Source organism: Leptonychotes weddellii, chromosome 1, assembly GCF_054177405.1.
Source record: "Leptonychotes weddellii isolate Sample4059 chromosome 1, ASM5417740v2, whole genome shotgun sequence".
In the NCBI taxonomy this organism is placed as follows: domain Eukaryota; kingdom Metazoa; phylum Chordata; class Mammalia; order Carnivora; family Phocidae; genus Leptonychotes; species Leptonychotes weddellii.
The window spans coordinates 98565398-98590241 of NC_138369.1; the positions used below are offsets into that span (position 1 = coordinate 98565398).

Below are 24844 nucleotides of genomic sequence, written 5' to 3' on the forward strand. Positions count from 1 at the left end.
AAGCCCAGCTAGTATCTTTAAAATCATCATTCTGAACTCTAGTTCTGACATCTTACTAACGTCTGTATTGATTAGGTCCCTGGCAGTTGGTACTGTCTCTTGTTCTTTTTTTTGAGGTGATTTTTTCCATCTTGTCATTTTGTCCAGAGGAGAATAGAAGAATGAGAGAACAAAATGCTAACAGGGTAACAACATCCCCAGGAAATATACACTAAACAAATCAGAAAAGACCTGAAACTGGGGGAAAAGAAAGGGAAACAAAGAAAGAAAAAAAAGAAAAAGATAAAAACAAGCAAAAACAAAACAAAACAAAGGAAACAGAATATGATCAAATATGATCAGCCTGGTGCATGGATCAGTGCCATACACTAGATTTTGGGCGTATTTTGGTCTGTTAGAAGAAAGTGCCTCCCAAAATTTTAAAGAAAGAAAAGCTTATATACATACAAAAATAAGGGTTAATATAATGAATGGATGGAATATGACTGTAAAGATGAAAATTATAAAAGATTTTATAAAAGGAATTGATAAGATAAGAAGTTGGTTGAAAAAAGAAAGAAGAGGATTTAAAAAAAAAAAGGGAGAGAATGTGATCAGTAGGAAGACTAGAACAAAGCCATACACTAGAGATTTAGGGTATATTTTGATCTGTTAGAAGAAACTGTACCACAAAATTTTAAAGAGAGAACAACTTATATATATACCAAAAATAAGGGTAACTACTATGAAGGACTATAATACGACTCTAAAAATGAAAAATAAAAAACATATTTTAAAAAAAGGGATTGATAAGATGTTGGTTGAAAAAGGGAAAAAGAAAAATTAAAAAAAAAATACAGTTAAAAAAAATTTAACTTTGAAAGACTAAAGAATCATGGGGAAAAAAGCCATGAATTCTCTGTGCAGTATTCCCCTAGCGCTGGCATTCTGCCCTTCTCATTGATCGGCAGACTTGGTCTTGGCTGGCTGTTCTTGCTGATCTTCTGGGGGAGGGGCCTGTTGCCGTGGTTCCCAAATGTCTTTGCTGGAGGCAGAATTGCCCCGCCCTTGCCGGTCCAGGCTAAGTAATCTGCTCTGGTTTGCTCTCGGTAGCTTTTGTTCCCTGCAAGCTTTCCATACAGCTTTGGAGGACAAGAGTGAAAATGGTGGCCTCCCAATCTCTGCCCTGAAGGAGCTGAGAACTTGGGGCCCCACTCCTCAGTGTGCCCCCAGAGAAAAGCAGTCAGTCACTCCCATCTCCCCGGTCTCCGGCTGCACTCCGTGCTCACCCGGCCTGTGACCAAGCATTTCTATCTCTGGCACCCGACCCTGTGTGGAGTCTCCAAACCCAGCAGATCCCCACAGTGCACTCCCATGCCACTCCTCTCAGGGGTGGAAGGAGAGTCTCCCCGGATCTGTCGCTTGTTGGGTCCCTGCTGGAAGAGCAGTGGCCCGACTGCGCAGCGGGTCATGGTTTATGGCAACCCCGAGCTGAGAGCCCACTCCTCGGCTCCGTCTCTGCAGCTGGCTTCTCCACTCCGATACCTGGGAGCTCTGCCGCACTCAGACACCCCCAGTCTTTCTGTGACCCTGAGGGTCCTGAGACCACACTGTCCCGCGAGGGTTCCATCCCCTGCTTAGCCACTGGAGCGACGTCCCTCAGTGGAGTAGACTTCTAAACAATTCCAATTTTGTGCTCTGCTGCTCTGTCACTTGCCAGAAGCGGCCATTGGAGGCCCTCTCCCCCGCTGTCTATCCTCCCGAATATCGCCTTGGATTCACTTCTTCGCACGTCCTACCTTCCAGAAAGTGGTCACTTTTCTGTTCAGAGAGTTGTTGCTCTTCTTTTCTTCGATCTCCTGTTGAGTTCTTAGGTGTTCAGAATGGTTTGATCCCTATGTAGCTGAATTCCTGTGACTAGATGAAATCCAGGTCTCCTACTCCTCCACTATCTTGCTCTTCCCTGCTCAAACACAATCTCTTTGAGCTTCAGATTTCTCAGCTGTACAATGGGGGAAATACTTAATTGGTAGAGGCTACTGTGAGAATTGAATAAGATAATACATGTAAAATATCTATGACAGTGTTTCATATACAATTTGTGGCCAATGACTACTAGTTTTCTGCTTATCCAAACATATTTCCTACTTTTATCCTCCATTTTCACCAAATTGCTCTTTCTGAAAATAGCCTGAAATTTTTCACCTCTAATCCTTTGTTTTAATCTCTCTCTCATATGTATTACCTTTCACATCTCAACTTACCTAATTCCTGTCCATTCTTCAAAACCCACATCAATTACCACCATCTCCATGAAATCTTCCTTGATCATTGTAGCACCCAGTGATTGCCTAATAAGCCCATAGGAGCAGTGATCATATATCTATAGACCCCTGCCAGGAGTTTTCCAGGGTGGGGATTCATGCTTTGTTCATAGCGGGAGCTCTGCAAAAGCTTACAGAATGAAAGGAGGAGAGGTTCAATGGCAGTGGCACCATTGGGGTGAGAATGAATGAGATCCTCTCTACAACTTAGACAATGCCATGGGATTTATAATACTCTCCTTATGTTTTTTTCTCCCCTTGAAATGGCCCAACATTTTGTTTTCTTCTTTGCTTAAAGGAAATGACTTTCATGCCTTAAATATGAATGTTGAGCTAAGGAATAAAAATCAAAAGAACAGAAAAGGTAAAAGGCAAAACAATATTTTCTTTTTATGGTATGGTTATTTATCCATTATCCATCAATAGCAACCTTTAAGCCTCCGTGGATTAATTAAAATGAACAAAATTGGATGTATATCTGCTTTTTCAAATAAATATAAATTAGCAGTTTTATTGCTATAAAGGTTGTCTAGGTTCAGCTATATTGAGCCATTATTTCTGTTTCTAGTCACCAGATGGCCATGGATATGGAGAATAATATTGAAAAATATCACCTCAATCTACAGCCCCTGGAATCAAAGGTGAAAATGTAAGTTATTTCAAAGTTTACATTAAAGCATTAGTTTTACAGTTCTTGTTTTATGAACTTCTAGACTACTCTGGAATTTGGGAGTACAAGAATTAAGCATTTATTTCACATCTATATGTTGAACATTATTTCCTCTTTGTTCTGAGCAGCAACAGAACTGTTTTGGGCAAACAGCACCATCTGCTGGATAGTTTTGGGGATTATTTTACTGTCACTATGTCCTCATTTCTTGGTTTTTCCCTTTTTAGGCAGAGTGCAGCTCTTCAGCATCCACTAGCATTTTCCACTGTCTTTCATCTCAGTTATGTCATTGATTCCACCTTGGAATAACTTGGCTATTTTTACATTGGGCCATTTCCTTATTATACACACACACACACACACACACACACACACACACACACTTTCAATCCTCTTCTTCCTATTTCCATTCCACCTCTCATCCATATATTTTGGAAAAATATCTCTTCTTTTTCTCTTCATTTCCTGTCATTTTCCTTTTTATTCTCTCTTAATAAGGCCAGATGTGAGTCCCCTTCCCCACTACAAATGACTGTTACATAAAGAGGGTGCTAAGAAGGGACGCCTGTATGGCTCAGTTAGTTAAGCATCTGACTCTTGATTTCAGCTCAGGTCATGATCTCAGGGTCTTGAAATCAAGCTCTGCCTCAGTCCTGGGTCAGGGCCCCCACCTCAGGGGCCCCTCACAGAGTCTGCTTGGGATTACCTTTCTCCTTCTCCCTCTGCCCCGTCCCCTGCTCACATCCTCTCTCTCTCAAATAAATAAATAAATCTTTTATTAAAAAAGATACTGCTAAGAACACCTTAATATTAACAAAAATGAAACAGGCAACTTCCAAAGTGAGACAGGCTATATTCTAGAACAAAATAGCAACTTTCTAAGACCATATTTAAGTAAAGAAGGGACCTATCATAATCACCTTAGAAGCAATTTTAAACTATGCTTGCTTTCTGTGATCCTTTCCCATTCTGATTTTCCCTCAGGGGTGCATATAAGAATTTTCAGTGAGATCCTATGTAATATCACATGCACACACACACACACACACACAGCTTAACACTCTGAGAGGCATGTGTCTGAGAATTTAAACATGTCTGAGCTTGGCTAGGACCACTGATTATTTGCAGAAAAGCCCAAAGAGAAATCTTTTAGAAAATAAGTCACCCTGAAGAAGGGAGCCTTGAGGTGTACAACTTTGAAGAACAATAAGTCATGGATTTAGGAACAAAAATGATGCAGATATATAATATCCTGCTGGATAAAAGCAAATATTAACATAAACCCCTGCCAATTTACATTAACCCTGGTTATCAATAAAAAGCTTGTCTCTGAGTGAGAACATAGAGATACCGTCAAGATAAAATTCAAAGATGGCTTCTGAATCTGTTAGGTCCCTCACTAGGAAACTCTGTGTCATGCTTACTAAATGAATAATAAATCAGGCTACCACATTTTATGCAACCTCTTAAATGAAAAAGTGCTAGAATGGAAAGTTGTTTGTGTGAAAAATTAGAGTGTTTGTTTTGAATGCTGAAATGAAGCTAGGAAACCTCTCCACTCTTTTTTGGTTTTCATCATCCCTAAGATGTAGGCAGAGGGGCAGGTGCCAGGAGAAGGAGCAGGCAAGAAAAAAAAACTCTCTGGCTGAGATTCCAGCCAGCTCAGAGAGTCTGAGACTTTCCCTGTAGCTGGCTTGATGGAGGAGTCTCAGCTCAGTAAGGTGAAAACAGAATGTTTTTATCTCTTCTAATAACTCTGAACCCCATTTCCACTCACTGGAGGGGGATGAGGGAGAGAAAACTTAATCTTGTCCAATAATGGAATTTGAGTCCCATCGGGGACTCCAGTTCAGTGACACTTGTCTAATCTGGCTTTTAAATTCTTAACACTCATGACAGGTTGAACATCTCCCCTCTAAGCACATTAGATCTTTCCTACAGCTGTGCAGCTTGCTCTCCTCTGTATTCTCTCCTCTTCCTAGTTGCCCTTTCTCCTTGGTATTACCTCTCCCACCCCTTATGTGCCCCAGGATTCCCATTAATGCGAAACACTTAGCTCCTAGGCATTGATTCCTTAAAAATAGCTCTAAGGGTTGGGGCTCTGTGAGAAGGGTCATTTGGTCTCCCCTAAGTCCCCACCGATGGTGTAGGCTGTGCCTTTCATTGTGTCCCTTGCTCTGCTGGGACTGTCTCCCTCAGACTGACCTTGGCATCCTCAAAAGGGTGGATCTTGACAAACCCTCATTCCCACTTCCCAAGGGATTTTCTTTAGACCTGCAGAGCACTGGCTATGAAAGATGGGGCTTTGTCCCAGGTTCCAGAGTCACTGTCAGACTTCACAGGCTTCCTTTCAGGGTCTTCTGGCTTTTGTTGGTGGGAACCTGCTGAACATCGAGAGAAGTGAGGGAAGTGAGGATTTACTATGCTATAAAATCTGCTTTCCTGGAAACTTTCCTTTCCCTTCCCTGACAAGGAGGAGAGGGTTAGTAGGTTCCAATGAAGGTTTTTCTGGACAGTCCAACCTCTGCAAGCCCTGAGGTGGGATGCACCTTGGCAGGCCAATCTGTGAACATAAAAGACAATAAGGAAGATGAGAACTGTTCTCAAGTGTGGGCCGCCTCCATCATATACCTGCACTAGTGAGAACTTGAGGTCAGGGTTGGATGGGGCAGGAAAGACTCTTAGTTGTTTCCTCACACTCAGGCCAACTAAAAAAAAAACAATTTGATAAGAAAGCCTCAACCTCTATGTGGAGTGCAAAGTATCAGTGGAAAGAAGTAGAGACCTGCAGGGAAAGAACACATGTGAGTGTGGGGGTGGAATTTAGAGGAAATGTCAGGAAGGGTACATTACCTGGTTCATGAATGCAACCGTTAACGGGTAATTTTGAGTTTTAGACTTGAAGGATTAAAGGACTGTGTCAAAAGGGAAGAAGCAATCAAGGTTGCACAGCTATTAATAAAAAGTCATTTGGGGGAGGTGAAAGGCAGGTTTTCTGAAGATCAAGCAAAGGCAAGCCTCTCAAGTCAGAAAATTTAGTGAAAGCAAAAGTAATAGTGAAAGCACCACAGTAAAGGCTCTCAACGCAACTCTAAGACTAAAGACAAATGTATTCTTAAGAGGCAAGGCTGGAATGAGGGCCTGGGGATGAAGGCACACATCAAAGGAACACAGGCTCTAGCACAGCGGCCTGACTGAAAGGAAGGAAACAGACTCTCCAAATCCGATAAAACTGCTACCCTTCACATGGGGGGGGGTCACATGTTATATGTTGTAGTAAGATCTAAAACACATCTTCTGAATACAAACCATCACTTAACAGTTGTTCATTAACTGTGTGCAATCCCTCTCCTGATGTTTTAGCAAAATATTTATTTTGTTATGGACAACAAAGGCATCTATTGACTACAAGTCATTTTTTGAACATCTGCTTGTTAAATGTGTCCAATTTCTCTCATTTTTTATTAATGTATTTGATGATCTAGTGATGAAACAACATTTAGATTCTATAAAAGAGAGAGAGACACACATACACAGACAGACAGTGTAGACAGTGTCTACACTGGAAGAAAAAGACAATTCCCAGAAGAATTTCAAAGATATTTCTTGATAAAGCCTTGTTAAATGTCATTTGTTTAGAGTAATGCCTATCAACTTTGGTCAAAAGTTTAATTTAAAGAAGACATGAGGGAAGAATGGTTGAGAGCATAGACCTTGGAGTTAGAGCAAATAGGAGAAATCCCAGCTCTGCTCTTTACCCACTGTGTGACCTTGGGAACACTGCTTACCTATCTGGGCCACAGTTGCATTCCTCTATAAAATGATAACACTAACCATGTCAAAAAGGATTGTAATGAGCTTTCAATGAGAAAATTAAAAAAAAAAATGACCTAATGTATCTTTTCCATGGAGTTATACTGTTTCCAATCATGTTTTTATGCCAAATTGGGCTAATAAAATATTGCCCTTAAGGATCCTTAGGAACCCCGCATATCATATCAATGTATATGATTAGCACAGGTTTGAGGCTGACTTAGATTCCTTACAAGAATTGCACAGAGGTTATTGTTATTACTATTTTGTGGGTAAGCACAATGTAGGCCAGTAATGTTAGTATTCTGCCCAAAGAGCACAACTAATGAGAAGTAAACTGAGCAAAACTTGTATCTCTGTAAACACACTTAGTTTCTGGGGAGTTCAGTTCAAGATGGCTAATGCAGGAGATCCTGAATTCACCTCCTCCCACAGACATACTGAATTTACAGCTACATATGGAACAATATCCCTTGGAAAAAAAAACAAACCTAAAAACTGGCAGAGCAACCCCTTTATATTGGGCAAACGAGAGGGAAACCACATCAAAACAGGTAGGAAAGGCTGGGACATAATCTTTCAGTAAACCCCAACCCCAGTACAGTGACTCACAGTCAGGAGGGAACTCAAAATACAGAAGTTCCTCCTGAGGAATGAAGGATTGTACTGTACATCAGGCACCCCAAATACTAAGACCAGCACCTGAAAGACAAGCCTGCAAAACATTTGGCTTCGAAGATCAGAGGGGTTCCAATGCCCATGAGACCTGCAGGGCTATGGCCACCTGAGGCAGGGCTCTTAAAGGGCCTGTGTGCAGACTCACCTGTCCCAGGACCCCATGCAGAAGTAGCCCTTTGAAAAGTGCCCAGACTTTATGTGAAAAAGACTGGTCTCCTAATTTTGAAGTATGGGTCTGAGAGCCAGAGGCCTGCTGGGATTTTCTCTTGGGTCAGAGAATGGTGGGAGCCATCTTCCTGCTCTCTGCCTTGCTAAAGCTAGTGGGCACCATCTTTTTAAATTTTTTCTTTTTATTTCTTGACTTTTTTTCTCTCTCTTTTCTTTCTCCCTCTCCCTCTCCCTCTTCTCCCTCTCTGAGAAAGAGGTCCTGTATCCCACGGGACTATGGCAATTAGAGATAGTTCTTGGCAGACCACCACTCCCAGGGCACTGCATAGACAGCAGACTGAAACACACATCCACCTTTCTGAGAAAGAGGTCTATTTGCTGGTCCAGGAGCTTTGGCCTGAGTGACAGGCTTCTGGTTTTAAACATATCTGGGAGCCTACAGAGCGGGTCTCAGGGAATGGAGGCCAGTGGATGCCATCTTTGTGCTGTCCCTCTGCCTTGCTCCAGCTCACTGGAATCTTAGAGAAAGGAGCTAATAGTTTTGTCTGGGGCCCTGATTTTTGCTGCTGCTGCCAGGGGATGTCTCTATACCGCCTGGCTCTGGTGGCACTAGCCGTCCCCATAGGATTGTAACCAACAGAGGAAGAGTCTTAAACAGCTACCGCCCCAGGGGCACAGCAAGAGGCAACAGACCCAGGAGCTCAGTATTGATGTGAAAGAGGCCTATTAGCTTATCATCATAGCTGCAACCTGAAGGGCAGACTTTTAATAAAACACACATTGAAGGACTGCTGTCAACCTTTTCTAAGTCCTCAGAGGGCAGGCACTGTCCTTGAACTGTCCCTCTGCCACACTCCGGAGCCCTAATGTGTCTTGGAAGGGAGCTCTTATACATGTCTGGTGTCCCGGCCTTTACATCCGGTGCCCTGGGTTTTGCGGCTGACCAGGGGAAACCTCTTGGTCGCTTGGCGCTGGTGGCCAGGGGGCTTGCATTCCTGGGTCCTGTGAGACTGTAACAGCTGGAAAGACAATTCTTGGCAGGCTACCGCCCTAGGGCCCTGAATAGACAGCAGATGAAACACACCCTTAGCCTCTCTGTGAAAGAGGTCTATTTGCTTGACCTGGAGCTTGGGCCTTAGGGGCAGACTTCAGATTTGGCACACATCTATAGGCTACAGAGATGCTCCCAGGGAATATAGGCCTGGGGATGCCATCTTTGTGCTCTCTCTACACCTCACTGCAGCTCACCCAAATCTCCCAGAAAGGAGATAATACACTCGTCTAGAGCCCCAAATTTTGCTATTGCCACCCAGGGGACATCTCCAGATCACCTGGCTCTGGAAGCCAACAGAGTTTACAACTGTAGCCCCACAGGAATGTATATATTTGCATACTTTAAAAGCTGCTGCCTGAGGGCTTGGCTTCCAATCAGCCTGAATTCAGGTTCTGATTATGAGCCTCCCCCTTAGGACACTTACGGGTCTTGGCACACCTTCTGCTACTGGGAGCTATTAGAAATAAAATGGGCTGTTTGGATGTCACAAAGGTTGAGAGACAGCCAACTGCTAGGGCAGGGTTCATCTGCTGCACAAGGCCAGCCATTTAAGACTCAGAGAGGTGGCTGTTTCATCTCACACACAGAAACCAGTAGGGAGTATCAAGCAAAATGAAGAAACAGAGGAACATGTTCCAAATGAAAGAACAAGATAAAGCTTCAGGAAACAAAACAAAACCAACAAAAAAGAAAACCTTAATGAAACAGAGATAAGTAATTTATATAATAAAGAATTTAATGCTCATAAAAGTACTCACTGAACTTGGGAGGAGAATGGGTGAGCACAGTGAGAACTTCAGTAAAGAGATGGAAAATAAAAGAAAGTTCCAAACAGAGGTCACAGAGCTGAGGAATATAATAAATACGTTTAGTTTCTAAGCACACTTCCTCATGAGGTAAAACTTTTTCTTCTTTGAGGATTTATTGAGTTATTTCTGGACTACAATATTAGGAGAATATATTTGTTGATCACCTACTAACCATATTTCTAGAACTGTGGCAATATGATGGACACTGCCCTCAAGGGATTCACAGTCTAGTGGAGGAAGAAGACTTCTTGGAAAAGAGTTACCTGGATTAGCCTAATCTGACACTCTTTTTGCATGGTTAATATCTCAGAGAGCCACTGGTCTCTTCCATAAGTCTATGGAAGTAGCTTCTGTGTGCCTTATTTCTAAAGTGCTTTCTCAATCTTCAGAAAGAGTGTTCTAGAGAAAAGGCCTAAGTTGCCCAAATTCCATCTGTGAGGGATTTGGGAGTTCCTGACCATCAAGGTGGTCATAGGTGTTGGTGAAGGAACCTGCAGAAAGATCCAGAAGGGCATAAGTCCGTGATGCTTAGGAAGTACCAACAATCAAATGAAGTCAGGAGTTACAAACTAGGCAGAAACTGGAATGGAGTGGAAGCAGGCTTAGAGATACAGGCAAATTCTGCGGAAAACCTGCCTGTTGCATGCAGTGGCCCTTCACTGGCCTTTGGGCAGGTTTGTGACAGGATACAGGGTTGAGGCAGACACCAAATAATGAAAACATGGCTTATCTGTTAGGGTAGCTTTTAGTCACACATAGAAAATTAAACAGGTTTAAATAAATAGGGGTTCTATTTATCTACTCAAAGTCAGTATGTGACGTGCCAAATCCATCACCTTGATTTCCTCTCCCTTTCTGCCTTTTGCTGAACCATGAGGGGGGAGCACAATGTAATGGAAAGACAGGGGATCCAGTCCAAATGTCGGGTCTGTCAGTTAGCTCCCATCTTGTTTCCTGAAACTTGTCGAGGACTCCTGGTTGTGAGTAAAAGAAACTCAACTCAAACTAACTTATGTATTAAAAAGAGATTATATTGGATCACCTAACAGAAACATCCAGGGGCTAATGTGCTTCAAGCATATATAGACCCAGGTAATCAAGCATCATCAGACATCTCTGTCCTCCTTCTTCTGTAAGCTCTGCTCAGGATATTATAGCTTCATTCTCGTGTGGGCTCTCCCAACATTGTGGCCATAGATTGGTGGGTCCCCAGTGAAAGGTGAGTGCTGGAACAAAATGAAAGAAAAATTAATGTTGGGCAGGCAAAAACTACCATTATGATGGTAATAGTGCCTTCCTCACATTCCACTTGTGGTAAGGATTGAATGGGAGAATACACATAAAAAGAGCTATATGTAATTAGATGTTACCTCCCAAGATACTCAGACTTCCATCTTCTTTGATGGTATCCTTTTTTCCCATCCCCAAATTTAGCCTACTTGGGTAATAATGTATTTTGAAGTTGTAAAAATTATTTGGTAACATTTAAAAACTAGTAACTTTCAAATAAAAACCAGATTTCTGACTGTTCTTGATAAGTAGTAAGATCTGGCAACAGTCAACTGTGCCAAGATGGGGTTCCTCCTCCCAAGGGGCAGGTACTGCCCAGTCTGCCCCCAACCTCGCCCTCGGAGACATCTGGGATGCTTCTCCAGTCTTCACAGCCTCATGCCCTACCACTTTCCTCTGGGAACCTCCTGCCTTCTGCCTGGTACCCTCACCTCCGAGGCTTTGCCCAAAGGCCTTTCCTCCTCCTTCTTATCAATCTAAATCCCCTCCATCCTTCAAGGCTACTTAAAGCACCAGGACTCCCTGGAACCTCCTCTAAGCATCACAGCTCGCAGAGTTCTGTCTTCTAGGCAAGGATACCTTGTAGGTAAGGACAGCCAGTGACAACCAGGACTGCACCAGCTGTAAGTTCCCAAGTGGCTGTGAGTGCAGGAGGGAGCCACTGGCACTGTGAAACAAATGGGGATGTATAGAGAGATGGCAGAGGCAGGCGATGACACCATCCCTGACATGGAAGACAAACAGGAGCTGGACAAGCAAAAAAATTATTGAAAAATGTATTTCTTATCTACTTTGAAATAAGCCTCTATATTTATAATTCAGAATATAGGAACACACACAATGTGTTCCTTTACTGCAACCAGCCTTTAAAGAATTGTATTGATAGCAAGGCTTAGTTTTAGAAATAAAAATGTCAAGGTAGTTGGTGTTCAGGACTTACCCTGCAGCCTTAAAGGAGACTTGTGAGTAGGAATTGTGGTACAGCTGGGATAAGAAGGCTGAAAAGTGATTTTCCATGACTGAGGGATGAGGTGCTTCTACGTTTTGTTTTAATTCCCTCTTTCGGTAAAATAGCATTTGGAGATTGTATTCAGAGAGCTAATTATAGAACAATTTAATCTACAAAGTGGTCAAATGGGAGTAAGCAGTGTGTGAGTGATGTAAATAGTTTCCTATGATTCAGAAAGTACTAATAGCATGATTCCACTGTTTAAAAAATATCCAATGTAGCAATTTAGATAATAGTGAAGTGACTGGCCTCTCATTTTTAACTTCTGAGTTAAAAAAGAATAAAATATAGTATAATATGCTTTCAACTAAGTAAAATTGTTTCCATATATGTGGACAAGGATAGTAAGGTAAGTATTCAAAAATTAAAATAGCTTTTGTATTAAGGAGGGAGGAGGCTTATAGGTGATTTTAATACACATTTTAAAGGTATTTAATTTTGTCGCATTCTCTGTCAACTAAAAGAGGATATCCACCCACCTGGAAGAAAGGAATGTTGCCTTCTTAATCTCTGACTTAAGAAAACTGATAAGTCACTTTCCAGGCACCATAGAACCAGGAAGGGGAAGGGGATGCTTTACGTGAAAATTCACCTTTGTTGATCTCACTCCAGTTTTGCCTGGCATTGTTTGGTTCTTTAAAGGTGTCATACTGCCCCTGGTGTTCAATAAACTAAAATGTAAACTCTCAAACGGCTACTACATTTTCTTTCTATATTTTCTGAATAATTAAGACTATGAGCAAGCAAGAGAGAGAGAGAGAGAGAGAGGAACACCTCAGTATAAACGTGTGGGTATTCCATGCCTTGTTACTGTTTTATATTTTTTAAATAGCCTTTACAATGTCACTTTTTTTTAAGCCCTTGATGGGCAGGTTTACAGCCTTTAGGTGCCCTCCAGTGGCAGAACTTGTTAGCAGGACTCTGGAAGACCCTAAGCACTTCAGATGATGTAGAAATTATTAACAGTTTCCAAAAGTTTGCTACTCCCTAATAAAATGGGTCCCTGAAGAAGCAACAAGACTAACAAACTCTTACAGAACCTTCTTTGAGATTCCGTTTAAAATCTTTAAACCAAATAAAAGTAAATAAATAAGGATATATTTTGGAGCAAGCCTTGTATAATAAAACAGTGACCACATATAATCCAAAGCAGGGCCATATCCTGCCTTAATAGGGTCTGAAGTGTATATATAATTTGGAGCCCTCTTAAAAAAAACCCTAGAAGGTATCTACTTTTGCAATTTTATACAAACCATGAAGAGCCGCTCATAGGATCTTAGAAGAAACTCCTGGCCTGTAAGGGCCCCTGAAGCTTATGTTTCATAGCTTCAGGGGAAATTGGCCTCTTACCCAAAGGTATTGTTTAACTGCAGCTTTTGGACTTTACCTTGAGCATTATAATTCAGAGTCTTAATAAATTAGGGGACACGTATAAATTTAGTAACATGGTAGCATTTTTGTGGCCTTTCTATCCTCTGACTACTGAGAATTAATCGTCTTTGAACCATTCTAGCCAAGTGAAAATAAATTTGTTTATAGAGAAACAACTTTAATTGCCTTAATTGTGTGTGGGAAGAATTATAGAAGATCAGATACTTCCAGGACTCTAGAAGAGATAGTAATGGAATTAATGCAACTATTTAAAACTATTTTAAAAGGCTGATTCTTAAAAATTGGTCTTCATGTTTGGTTAATTTCCAGGTTCACTGATCACTGTGAAAAACTAGACGTTAATCTCAAAGATTAGAAACCAGTCCGGGTGGAAAAAAATTACTTAGCTTTCACAAAGAAGAGCTTTCTGTTATTCGAAACAGATGACTTTGTTTTGATACTAATCACAGGAAATAAAAAAGCTTCCTTGGGTAAAATTTCAAATACTCACCTAATCTAACGTGTTATTTTAGTTTTTTGAATAGTTCATATAACTTTCAGATATTCTGTCCTCTCTGTCCATTCCTTTATTTACTTATCATATATTACCCATTTCCTTCCACAGTATGTAAAAATTCATGACCACAGGGCTCTTGACTGTCTTGTCCCCAGAGCAGGGCCACTGCGTTTGGCCAAGTAGACTACACTATAGAGCATCATGGGATTTTCTTGGCCTTGAGGTCTGTGCATATGGCACCCTCTAGAGCTGCGTTGCAGTCACTGTCCAGCACCTAAGGCTGACCTTGGCTCAGAAGAGTCCCTCAACAAGGCTATATTAGTGCATGAATAAGTGATATGTCAACCTATTTATTATTTTCATTTGAAATATAGGATGAGAAATTGAAAGATTTTACCTCCCATAAATCAAAGTACATTTACATGTGCAAGCCAGTTTCATTTTGATGACTTTTTCTGACTAAGATGATTTGGCTTAGTCTGTGACTGTCAAATCAGTAAAATAGAGAACCGGTACAGGTCTTCTGATTTCCTGTGTCACATTCTATGTGCTACATTTTCCCTGTCTCCAAAGCCAATTTCTTCAGACTCCTTGTGCTTTTCTGAGTCTGTGGGCTGTGACCAGGTAGTGACAGTGCACGTGCTGTTTTGTTTTGTTTTTCCAGCATTCAGAGAGCCTGGCGTGAGTACCTGCAGAGGCAGGACCCCCTGGAGAAGAGGAGCCCATCCCCACCCTCTGTGTCCTCGGAGAAGCTGAGCAGCTCTGTCAGCATGAACACCTTCTCAGACAGCAGCACACCAGTGAGTGCCATGTTCCCTTTTTATGGCCTGATGGGCCAGTCATTTGATCACCAGGTCTTGGGTTCCAAGAAGGAAATGTTGAGATGTGAGCAGGTGGTTTGTTGTTAGGTGTATCTACATTGCTTACTTGCTATATTTGAACCCATGGTGAGTGTTTTGTCATCTGAGAATGAAGACATGATTCATAAGCATAAAGTGTACTTCATCAAGTCTGAGAGAATCGATTGTATTTGACCTCACCCTAAACTACTCATTTGTGTGTTTGCATTCCTCTATTACTAAGAATATCCTTTTCCTTTTATTTATAACAGTGTGTTCCCTTTAGTCTGTGCCTCTGATAGAGTTTTGTTGTGCTAATAAGATAGAAGATTAGTTTGGTTATAGGATTATAAAGAGAACTTTTACAGGAAGACTTCAAAGGGGTCACAAACTCAGGAGTTGCAACTCAAATGCCTACAGGGGCCAGGTAAGAAACCGTTGTGGCTGATGTGGGCTAAGCTGTGACTGGCTACTGAAGAACACAGGCCTTACCTAAAGGGGTAGCCCCACTTGCATCCCAGATATGTTGCTATGCAGGGATGCTGGACAGACAGACACTGCCAAATGTTGTTTCTTCTCTTAAGGGGTGCCAGAAATTCAGATTTTTAAATGTTGGCAACTAGTAAGAAAATTTAAAATGCAACTAGACCATGCCTGCAGATCACAATTATCCCAGAGGCCACCTGTTTAAGAACCCTGGTACACAGTGAAGGAATGGGAACATCTGCTGAAAGTCTTTATTTAAAAAACAACAACAACAACAACAAAAACAAACATATACCAAATGTGGTAGGAAATAAGTGATCGGGTAACTGTAATACAGAGTGTTGTGAATATGGCCATTGTGATCATGTATGATAGTCACTGGAATACACAGAAAGAAGTTAGGAAGAGAAATGAAGTAACTATACAAGTGTTATTATTTTCAAAAAAACATGTTTCTTGACTCCTTTGTAATCATTTTTATTCAGTGGTTAAAGGGCTCCCCAGCAGCCAAAATAATGTATTCACATTGGGATCAAACAAAGGTTGCTTTGACATGTTTTCAGATAAAGAGCATTGCATGTTCTTTAATAAACAGTTTTATCTGTTATGGATTCTAAAGAGAGAGCAGTAACTTGAGAGCAAATAACAGTGGCAGAAGATCTATTTTTAGCGAACAGCAGAAATTGAATACTCAGTGAATCTGTGTGCCTTTTTAAAACAATTTTTTTGCGGGGGAAATGACTTGTCTGAACTGGCCTTATGATCACTAGAGGGTGCTGATGAGCCATATTGGAAAAGGTCTGTTGCTTAAGTGTGTATCTCATGATTTGCAAGTCAAAAATAATATGAAAATTAAGTGTTTAGGATGCCTTTGCCGTGAATGACAATAGAATTAATTTAATAGAAATTAAGTGACTGAATATTTTATTTGAATGATGGAAACTGAGTCTCAGAAATCATTCCGCCCATGAGTTAAAAGTTTGGATTTACTGTCTTTGTATTTTCTCATAGCCCCAATTCCTGACAGTATCAACCATTGCTGTGTCCAGTGACATATGATGGTTTTAGTGTTGCTTTAGGGTGGTTAACCTTTTGACTGTATTGAAATTCTGGAATAATCTATCTTTGTTTTATATTTACCTTGCCATACCACTTAGATTCTAGCACCTTAAGTATTTTTGTGCATAAATGCACGTTCTTCCCCCACGGATCATCATATAAATGTGATGTGCAATACCTTTTGCACAGTTTTGCTAACAGTTCTACTTTATTTAATTTAGCCTGGCCTCCAGGTCCCCTGATGTTTCTTAGTAGAACAGATCTCCTCTCTCAAATGTCCCCAGCAATTTGGTTTCCTATAAGGTGTCTCAGAATGAATTGGGAGTGGCATCCTGCTCCACCACTGTATCATCATGCCTTATCTCTGTGCTCATGGGACCAGGATAACTCTTTTCATTGTGTGGAAGTCTGGCTCATTCCTGATTGCCTATAAACAGTGAGAGTCAAAACATTTTCAAAAAACATTATTGGAATTAGCTTCAGAAAGCAAGCAGACCCTGCCCAGAAATCTAGTAGAGGTTATTAATTATAACAACAACTTTGGCATTGATGGTGGCAGTAACATGACACTAAATATGTAAAATAAAATATGAAAATATAAGTTGCTGGAACATCCCCAAGTCTCTAGTTTGTCAGGCGGGTAAAATATACAATTCATAATTTTTTAAAACTTTATGCTTTGTTGTTTGGAGCTGGTATATCTAGTTAAGGTTGTTCTATTTCCCATGATCATCACGTTGTTTGGGACCTCTTTCAGAAGATTCATTCTTACATCTTTTGGTGGTCACAGCCCCATGAAAGGAAAATGACTCTGCTCTACTTTGATCAGCCTACCAGACCCACTGGGTTCATACATATTCTCAGGGAGTTCCAAATAGGAAGACTTAGTGTTACTACTCTCTGACAAATAGACCTCAAGTTTATGGAGGGGATAAGGATGAGCCCTGGCCCACCTTGGCTAAGTCCCTGTGCTGAGCTGAGAATGATGCTCTTGCATGCTTTTGCTCTCTTTTGGCTAAGCATAATGGTTAATATAGTTCTGAGAATATTCGTGCTCTAAAATATATAAGAACAGTAATGTTTCAGTTTGAGATCTCATAATCATTATCTTAATAAGAGCTGAGTACTTGTTATGTGACAGGCATCTTGCTAATGGCTTTCCGTGGATTATTTCACTAAATCCTCTCACTGACCATATGTAAGAGGTATATTATTATCTCCATTTTACAGATGATGAAAATGAGACCTAAAGAGATAACTAACTTGCCTTGAGTTACTCATTGAGCTGGAGCCATCATGCTGCACTATTCTACTATATTATACCACTTGAAAATAAGCCTGCATTTAGACATAGTCAAGCAGAGGAAGAAATAATGCATGCATCAATGCATTTCTAAGACTATTTCACAATTTAGTAGGTATAAACAGTGAATGAAATAATTGAAAAAAGAATCCTCATTTGATTTTATAAATTGCCTCGTTCAATGCTCTTTGATTAAAACTTCAGACCTCAGCTGCTCAGTGCCAAATTAAAGAGCAACAGGAGGGAAGATATATATGAAATTATGTTAGCAATTTGCATATTAACTGTCCTTATACCACAATGTATCATGAGGTAACAGAAAAATTTATTTTAGAAATAGCAATTTTGAGTAGCAAGTTATTGTGACATGGAGCTTGTGGGTATCAAAGTGAGAAAAAAGAACTTTTTTGTCATAAAAATATTAGTTATTGCATGGAGGACAATAGTGGAAAATGATTTGTGTATTGTTTATTAATCAATTTCATATGACCAAGTACTTGTTCTTTTAGTTCCCAGCTCTGAAAAATCTGTAATTTGTCTAATAGAATATCACTATAAAATGGTACATTCCAAATGACTTGGTACCCTTTTCACAAATCATTAGCATACCCTTCAGATAAATTCAGAAAAATCTTTGGATTGTCTGGAGACTTTTTCAATCCCATTTGTCTCTAATTGGTTCTATCTTCCTGGCCATGCCTACTTATTCCCATGGGTTCCCATATTATTATGGTGTGGCCTGTAGGGGGCTCCGTGGCTCATGGAATGAAGCCCTGGTTTAGTAAAGAGGACATGATTTAACAGTAGCTCTGCCACAATTTTTGTGAGTCTAAGATGTACCACTTGAGAGACCATTCTTCATCTGCAAACTGGAAGTACCACGCACCTTAGAGATGGATTGATATTGCTGTGAAGATTAAATGGCACTACCTATGTAAAACGTAGCACAGAGTGTGGGACCCTGAAGGCTCTCAATAAATGTTAGTGGATTCTGTATCTGCTCTTGAAAATACTCCATGTGTTCAAAACACTCTGCAAAGCCTGTGAAGAGCAGAAGTGGAATTTTTAACTCTATTCCTATTGAGGGGCACACTGCCTGCTTCTGATTCATGAATCCATGAGAACCAAATTGTGTCTTAGAATATATATATCCAGAATATATATATGTATGTTCTGAGATTGGAGCTGTACATTACAAAGTAATACATCAAGTATTTGTTTTAGTGTTGCTTCTTTTAAAGACTAATTTTCAAGGTCCAAAGGTAAAAACAGGTGAAAGTATTTTTGCTTCTCAGTGACTAGGCCTCTTCTGAGAGACCACACCCATATACACAGTAAAAGCAATCTTAGGTCACTCTGCTCCCTTCAGATTTGGGAAAAAAAGAAATGGGGGGATCTGCAGCATGTTGGGGTGAACAGGGTTATGTGGCCTCACCTCTCAGGCAGGTCAATGCAAAAGCACCCTTCCAACAGTTGCACAACTCCAGCCACAAGGCCTTACTTCACAACTGGTCAGGAAGAATTTCAGTTCTGAGCAGGTTCAAAGATCAGTGGTCTGGGCCAGCTAAAGACCCCATTACTTCAGTTGCCCTGGAGAGAAGTCCATGGAGCTCTCATATGGTTGGGGCTGCTTGGGTTGCCCTAGCTTTTAGCAAGAGTTACTGGATAGTTAGCAACAGGCAGCCAGGTGACCCACCACACCTTCCTAATATGCTACCAAAAACTAGTACTGCTTCTGTCTGCCAAACACGACATGTACACCTACATTCAAACTACTTTCTTACCCTCAAGTTTTATTGCCCATTTTGAGATTTACAACTTCCAGGCTTTAAATACATCACGAAAAATCTTGGGACTAAAAGGATAAAGGCTTCTTACAAAGTCACACTTGTTTTGGAGGGGGTACTCAGACCCTCAAAGAAGATTTCCTGGGACTTTTCCCAGTGCAGTCTTAAAAGCTGTGAAATTTTAGAGAGTAAGCCTTGTGCTACTTAATAATTTAATAACCTAGATTTTCCAGGTCAGGGACAAGTTACAGTATTATGCCCAGCTGTTGTTATAAACTTAGGTCCCATGAATTTTAATGTTCAGTGCCCAAACTCTATCTTCCATCCTGCTTCTCAGACCCCCAAATAGCACAAATTGTCAGTCTATTCATCCCAAACTTTGGTTCAGAGACTGTAGTAATCACATGTAAAAAGAGAAGACTTCTTGGTATTTACATAAAAGTAGATGTAATTCTCTTTTCTTCAAACTAGAGTCTTAGAGAATAAATTTTTCCCCAAAGTTTTAGAAATTACATTATATAATATATAACCATATATGACAGTTTGAATTAATATATTCTTATATAAAATATTTGGTATCTTTCTGCCAAAACACTCCTTTTTATATCTTTGAATATTGGTTGATATTACAGATTCTTTTTCCAAATGGTCCTTTTAACTTAAGGATTTGAGGACATTTTTCTCAATAGGTTTAAAAATAAGTATGTTGTTTCAGTTTGGGGATTAAAATTTTTTTTTTGAGGACTGCTAATACTGATCATTTTCTGGGTTCAGAATGATATGCAAAATTTACAATTCATTGTTTGATAACAGACTCACTCAACCATACTAATATCAATCCTCTTTAGCAGTCTCAAAGTTATTGACCTTTAGGTATAGATGCAAAAACCTAGGCATTAAGCATCTCACTTTTGATAAACAGAGTTGAGAAGGAACTTGTTTGCCTTCTATTTTACCTCAAGTCCATTCTCAGCATTTGTCCTCATGTAGATGCTGTCCTTATTCTGCAGCTCTGGTGAGCTAGAGTGTCAAATCCCCTTGTTGAGACTCAAAGTGCATCCTCTGTTATAAAATCCAGTTTCAGAATTACAAATCAGTATTTCACTCATTGGGTGAGTATGAAAGATGCTTTAGGATCCAAGGAGAAGTTGGATGTGGTAGCCCTGGAGTAAGATCTACTGTTGTATTCCTTTTATTCTAGAACCTCATTGGCCTAAGGCTCTTTGGGACTTTCTTTCTTTTTGTAAATAAGACATCACTGGGGAGGGGGTAGTTATTCACATCCCTAGATTAGGTCTGCATCATCTGTTCACTCATTCAACACTACTGTGTGCTGGCCTTTGCCAAGCACTGGTGATATGATCACCCAAATACACTCAACCTCTGCCCTTGCAGAATTTACATAATTCCCCAGTCATGGTTGGCAATTCTTGTCCCAGATGCACTGGTAACTTATAGGAGATAATAACATTTTATTGATTAGTTGTATAGAAGGTTTTAGATATTATTTTTAATAAAAATCTGACTGCTGAAATATCTTCCAGAGCAGAATTTCCCATATTGTGGTACCTGGAATTTTAGTTTCATTGGATATTGATGGATGTTAATTGGGGAAGGGTGAAATAAGCCAAATTATTTATATCAGGACCTCTTAGAGCCTCCCTAACCTAATACACATTTTGAATTTGTGGGGGAGGGCAGTACTATTTTTCATGTTTTCCAAACTTCTTTGAACATGAATCCCAATAAGAGTCACATCTTATTGGACTATTAATCCATGGAACACTTCAGGAAATGCTGTTCTAGAATTAGTACTTATTGAAGAAAAATTCCAAGAGCTGGAATTTCTAAGTGGCTCAATAATAAAATTAATAGGAGTTGAACAATGCATTTTGAAAACTTCCAATGAAATTTTTACACTCCTTTTTATAGGCCTTTAATATAGAACTGTATTATGCAAATACAAATATTATTAAGTTACTTCACATGTAAAACCTGTTACAGTAGCTGGCTGGTAGAGTTTAAATAAAAAGGACAAGCCTAGTTAACAATGTAACAGTGTTGGAGATGTAGTTTTAGGAAGCCAATAAATAACTCCTTTTCCCCATCTTGATTTAGGAACTTATTTTGAAAGGCAAGAGATTTAGGAAGAGTGATATCAAAATCTCATCTTTATTTACTGTCAAAGCTGGATTTGAGGGTGTAACTCTGACTTGTGGCACCACTGAGCTTCCTACTACTGACCTTTGTAGGGAAACCTACCAATCCTGGGGAGCACTGAAAACTGCCAGCTTCACCCACAGAACTTGTGCAGGGAGATGGATCCCATAGAAAGATGCAGAGAGAATGATACTGGGCTGCCCAGTCCCTTTGCCGAATCCTCCAATCAGGGTTACTTATTCCACCTTCATGGAGAGGATTGAAGTGTGGGAGTATTTAGGAAAGTTCTTCCTCATGGAAGCCTGAGGACATGAGAAGAAGGGAGCCCTCAACATTGGATGCTTCATGTAGCAACAACTTGGCCTTTTATTTTTTTACATATTTTGATTTTTATAAGGTTGTATACATTGTACTATATTAATTATTGCAATGTTTTCCAAATAAGAATTACTTTGGGAATTTTAAAATATATATATAGATTTCAGGACCACAGCAGATCTATTGCATCAGAATATCTGAGAAGAGGCCTGAGATTCTGTATTTTTAAAAATTTTTTAAAATGTAATCCTCATCATTATAGTATAAAAAGCACTGTTATAGGAATTGCAAAAAAAGTAATAAATTTTATTTAGTAAACTTACATGAACAGAGCACACAGGTGATCAATATTTCTTCCAATTTTTATTTCAGTGTTTTAGCATGGCATAGATACACCTTGAGGAGGTGCTGAAGCAAATTTTTCCTGATTTGATACCAAAACAATCACTATTGTTTTAATGGAATTTTCCCAGTGGCACTGGTTGTGTAGAAAATTCCATTTTCTCTTCTCCAGACTTAACGGTTCTTTCTCAAAAATGTAACAATATATACTATGCTCTTCCAGAAAGGTTTCTGTTGTTTGATCCAGTTTGTTTTTTATTAAAGGGGGATACATTCAATAAACTCTGATTAGTTTTAAATTATTCTTCACTTTGGTTGTGAAGATTATTTAGTTGGCATGAAAGGGGATTAGATTATTTAACTATTAGCTGACGGGAATGTCAACTCTGACTAAAAATCCTCAAGTGTGATGTGTGACTACATAGTTGAGAAAGAGAAAAGAAATACATTACACAGAATGGAAATGGGCATTTCTCATTATTATACATTCTTTAAAATAGTATCTATGTTTACTATCACCAGTTACATGTACAGATTAGGTATAGTTAAAATTTTAATTGTTGCTTTACTCAGAGCTGAAAAATATCTAAAAGTAGTAAGTTAAAGTTTTCTACCAACATTTGAAAACATACTCAGATTCTTCCGGTACGATTTTTTTATGTCTTTGAAACATTTAAAAAATTTCATTGCATAGGGGCGCTTGGGTGGCTCAGTCGGTTAAGTGTCTGCCTTCAGCTCAGGTCATGATCCCGGGATCCTAGGATCGAGCCTCACATCAGGCTCCCTGCTCAGCAGGGAGTCTGCTTCTCCCTCTACCCCCCCACCTTGTGCTCTCTCTTGCTCGCTCTGCTCTCTCTCTCTCTCAAATAAATAAATAAAATCTTAAAAAATTTTTCATTGCATAAAATGTTGTTAGAAGTTGAAGACAGTTGCCTTAATTTTTATTTTGCAATTTTCATGGATTGATTTTAAAAAGAATAAGTTTTTTTTTAGCTTGCTAAAAATTCTGTAAGATTTTTTAGGAGTAGATTCTATGTCTCTACAGTTCCTCTAGTTCTCATAACAGCTCCTTCTTCACTATATTCACTGAGTTAATTACAATTATTCATTTCCAAAACAGCACCAGAAGCTGATTTTAAGTTAAACAGACACACTGCTTCACATGTGAGCAATAAATTGATTTTCTCTTCATGGCAGTATTTTGATAGGGTTAAGTATATTGATAGAAGACCATGCTATTTAATGCAAGTAGATTTTCAAGAAAATCGCTATGCCAAACACTTCACTAGAAGGACTTCATCTACATACAGCAGCAACTGTGACCTGCTTTAGAGATGACATCATTGGGTGTCATGTGGCTCTTTATACGTTTCAGCTTCAGAAAGATAATCTGTGAAAACCACAAGAGCCTGATTTCTTCTGTGATAATCTTCAGCAGACAGAGGCTAAAGCTACAGTAAGGCATACCTGTTTACATAGTGTGTGCAGTGCCTTGTTGAATTCTGAGCTTTATTTCATTTTACTATTTTTATCAAAAAAGTAGATGCAATGATAGGATGAAGTGAATTGGATGCTTTGGAGTAATGGGAGCTTGTTTTCTGCATTAAGATCAAGAACTTTTATGGAATCCTCTCTTGTCTGGATAGCCTTGTATTGTGTGTGTGTGTGTGTGTGTGTGTGTGTATTTTCAATCTGAAGAACACCGAAGAAAATCAGCAAACTTCATTTCCCAAAGAACTCTCTCTCTTTTTTGTCAATACTTGAAGATTTCTGCTCCAAAATCTTCTTTGAGCCACCTGAGCATCGTGGTTGATAACTGAAGGGCAAAGCATCTCCTTTGTAGTATGTGTTACAGAAATTCTTCAGATAACTTTACTTGCTAACACAGGCAACTCTTTATGGATTTCTTTCAAAGCCAGTTCGAATAAATAACTCTTTCCTCTCAAATGGGCAAGGGTAGCTCTTCAGCACCATGGAGAGGTCTGGGCAATGTGGGACGACGATGTGGGACTGTGACCAGAGCAAGCAATCTGAAAGTGTAAGTTTTCCAAATGTCTGTTATCTTTTTTACGTGTATCATATTTTTGCATACATGGAAAGGAAACTCTGACGTCTAGCCCGAGCTATGCTAAATTTAGCTATAAAAAGTGATGGCTTTCATTGCATTTCAAATTCAGTATTAATCACTTAAAGATACTATATTAGGAAGTGTTAATATATTAATTTGAAAAATTACTTTCTCATTGCAACAGTTGGTATGTGAATGTTTGGTGCTATGAATTTTGAGAATCTAAGTTTTTGTTTTAATTCGCCATAAATTAATTGCATTGCAGTTGGACAAAACAATTACTTTGGAAATAGCATTTTTATCTACGCAATTATAATTCCAACCGTGCAATTTGTTGTCATTTGTAAAAACTCTTTTTGAAAAATAGTTTCTGATTTGTGTTCAGAAGGACAGTTTTAAATTTTTCAATTGCAGGTTATACTTTCATTTATCAAAAAGAGCAAATGTCTAAATATTCTAATGTTGGGACATATAGGGGATATTTGATAACATGAAAATTTTAAATTTACTGGTATAAAATATATACAGTAAAAACCTATAGTAAGTGGAAAGGACAAATCCTTTTATAAAATGACTAGATAATAGGGCACTAAAGACATACTTTTGGCATCACTGAAAATATTTTATTAGTTTCAAAATAGTCCCATTTAATTGTTCAAACCAGAAATTAAAGAAATGGTTTATTCAAAAAATGTCTTTTAGTACCCTTCTTAAGACTGTCAAAGGTGTAATTCTATGATATTATATCACATAACCAATGAAGAAAAGAAACTTCAAATTGCTACCAAAATGACCCCAGT

General features: G+C 39.4%; 1 protein-coding gene across 2 annotated transcripts in view; it reads left to right on the forward strand.

Annotated features, from left to right (window-relative positions):
- Window positions 1-15355, forward strand: part of IQCJ (IQ motif containing J) — a 194180-nt gene extending 178825 nt beyond the window's left edge. For both annotated transcript variants that reach the window (XM_031025811.2, XM_031025810.2), the window contains exons 3-4: window positions 2872-2952; window positions 14347-15355. In XM_031025811.2, the coding sequence (XP_030881671.2) occupies window positions 2872-2952; window positions 14347-14590 (325 nt within the window). In that variant the 3' untranslated portion in view covers window positions 14591-15355. The remainder of the gene's footprint in view (window positions 1-2871; window positions 2953-14346) is intronic.
- The last annotated feature ends 9489 nt before the right edge of the window (window positions 15356-24844 follow it).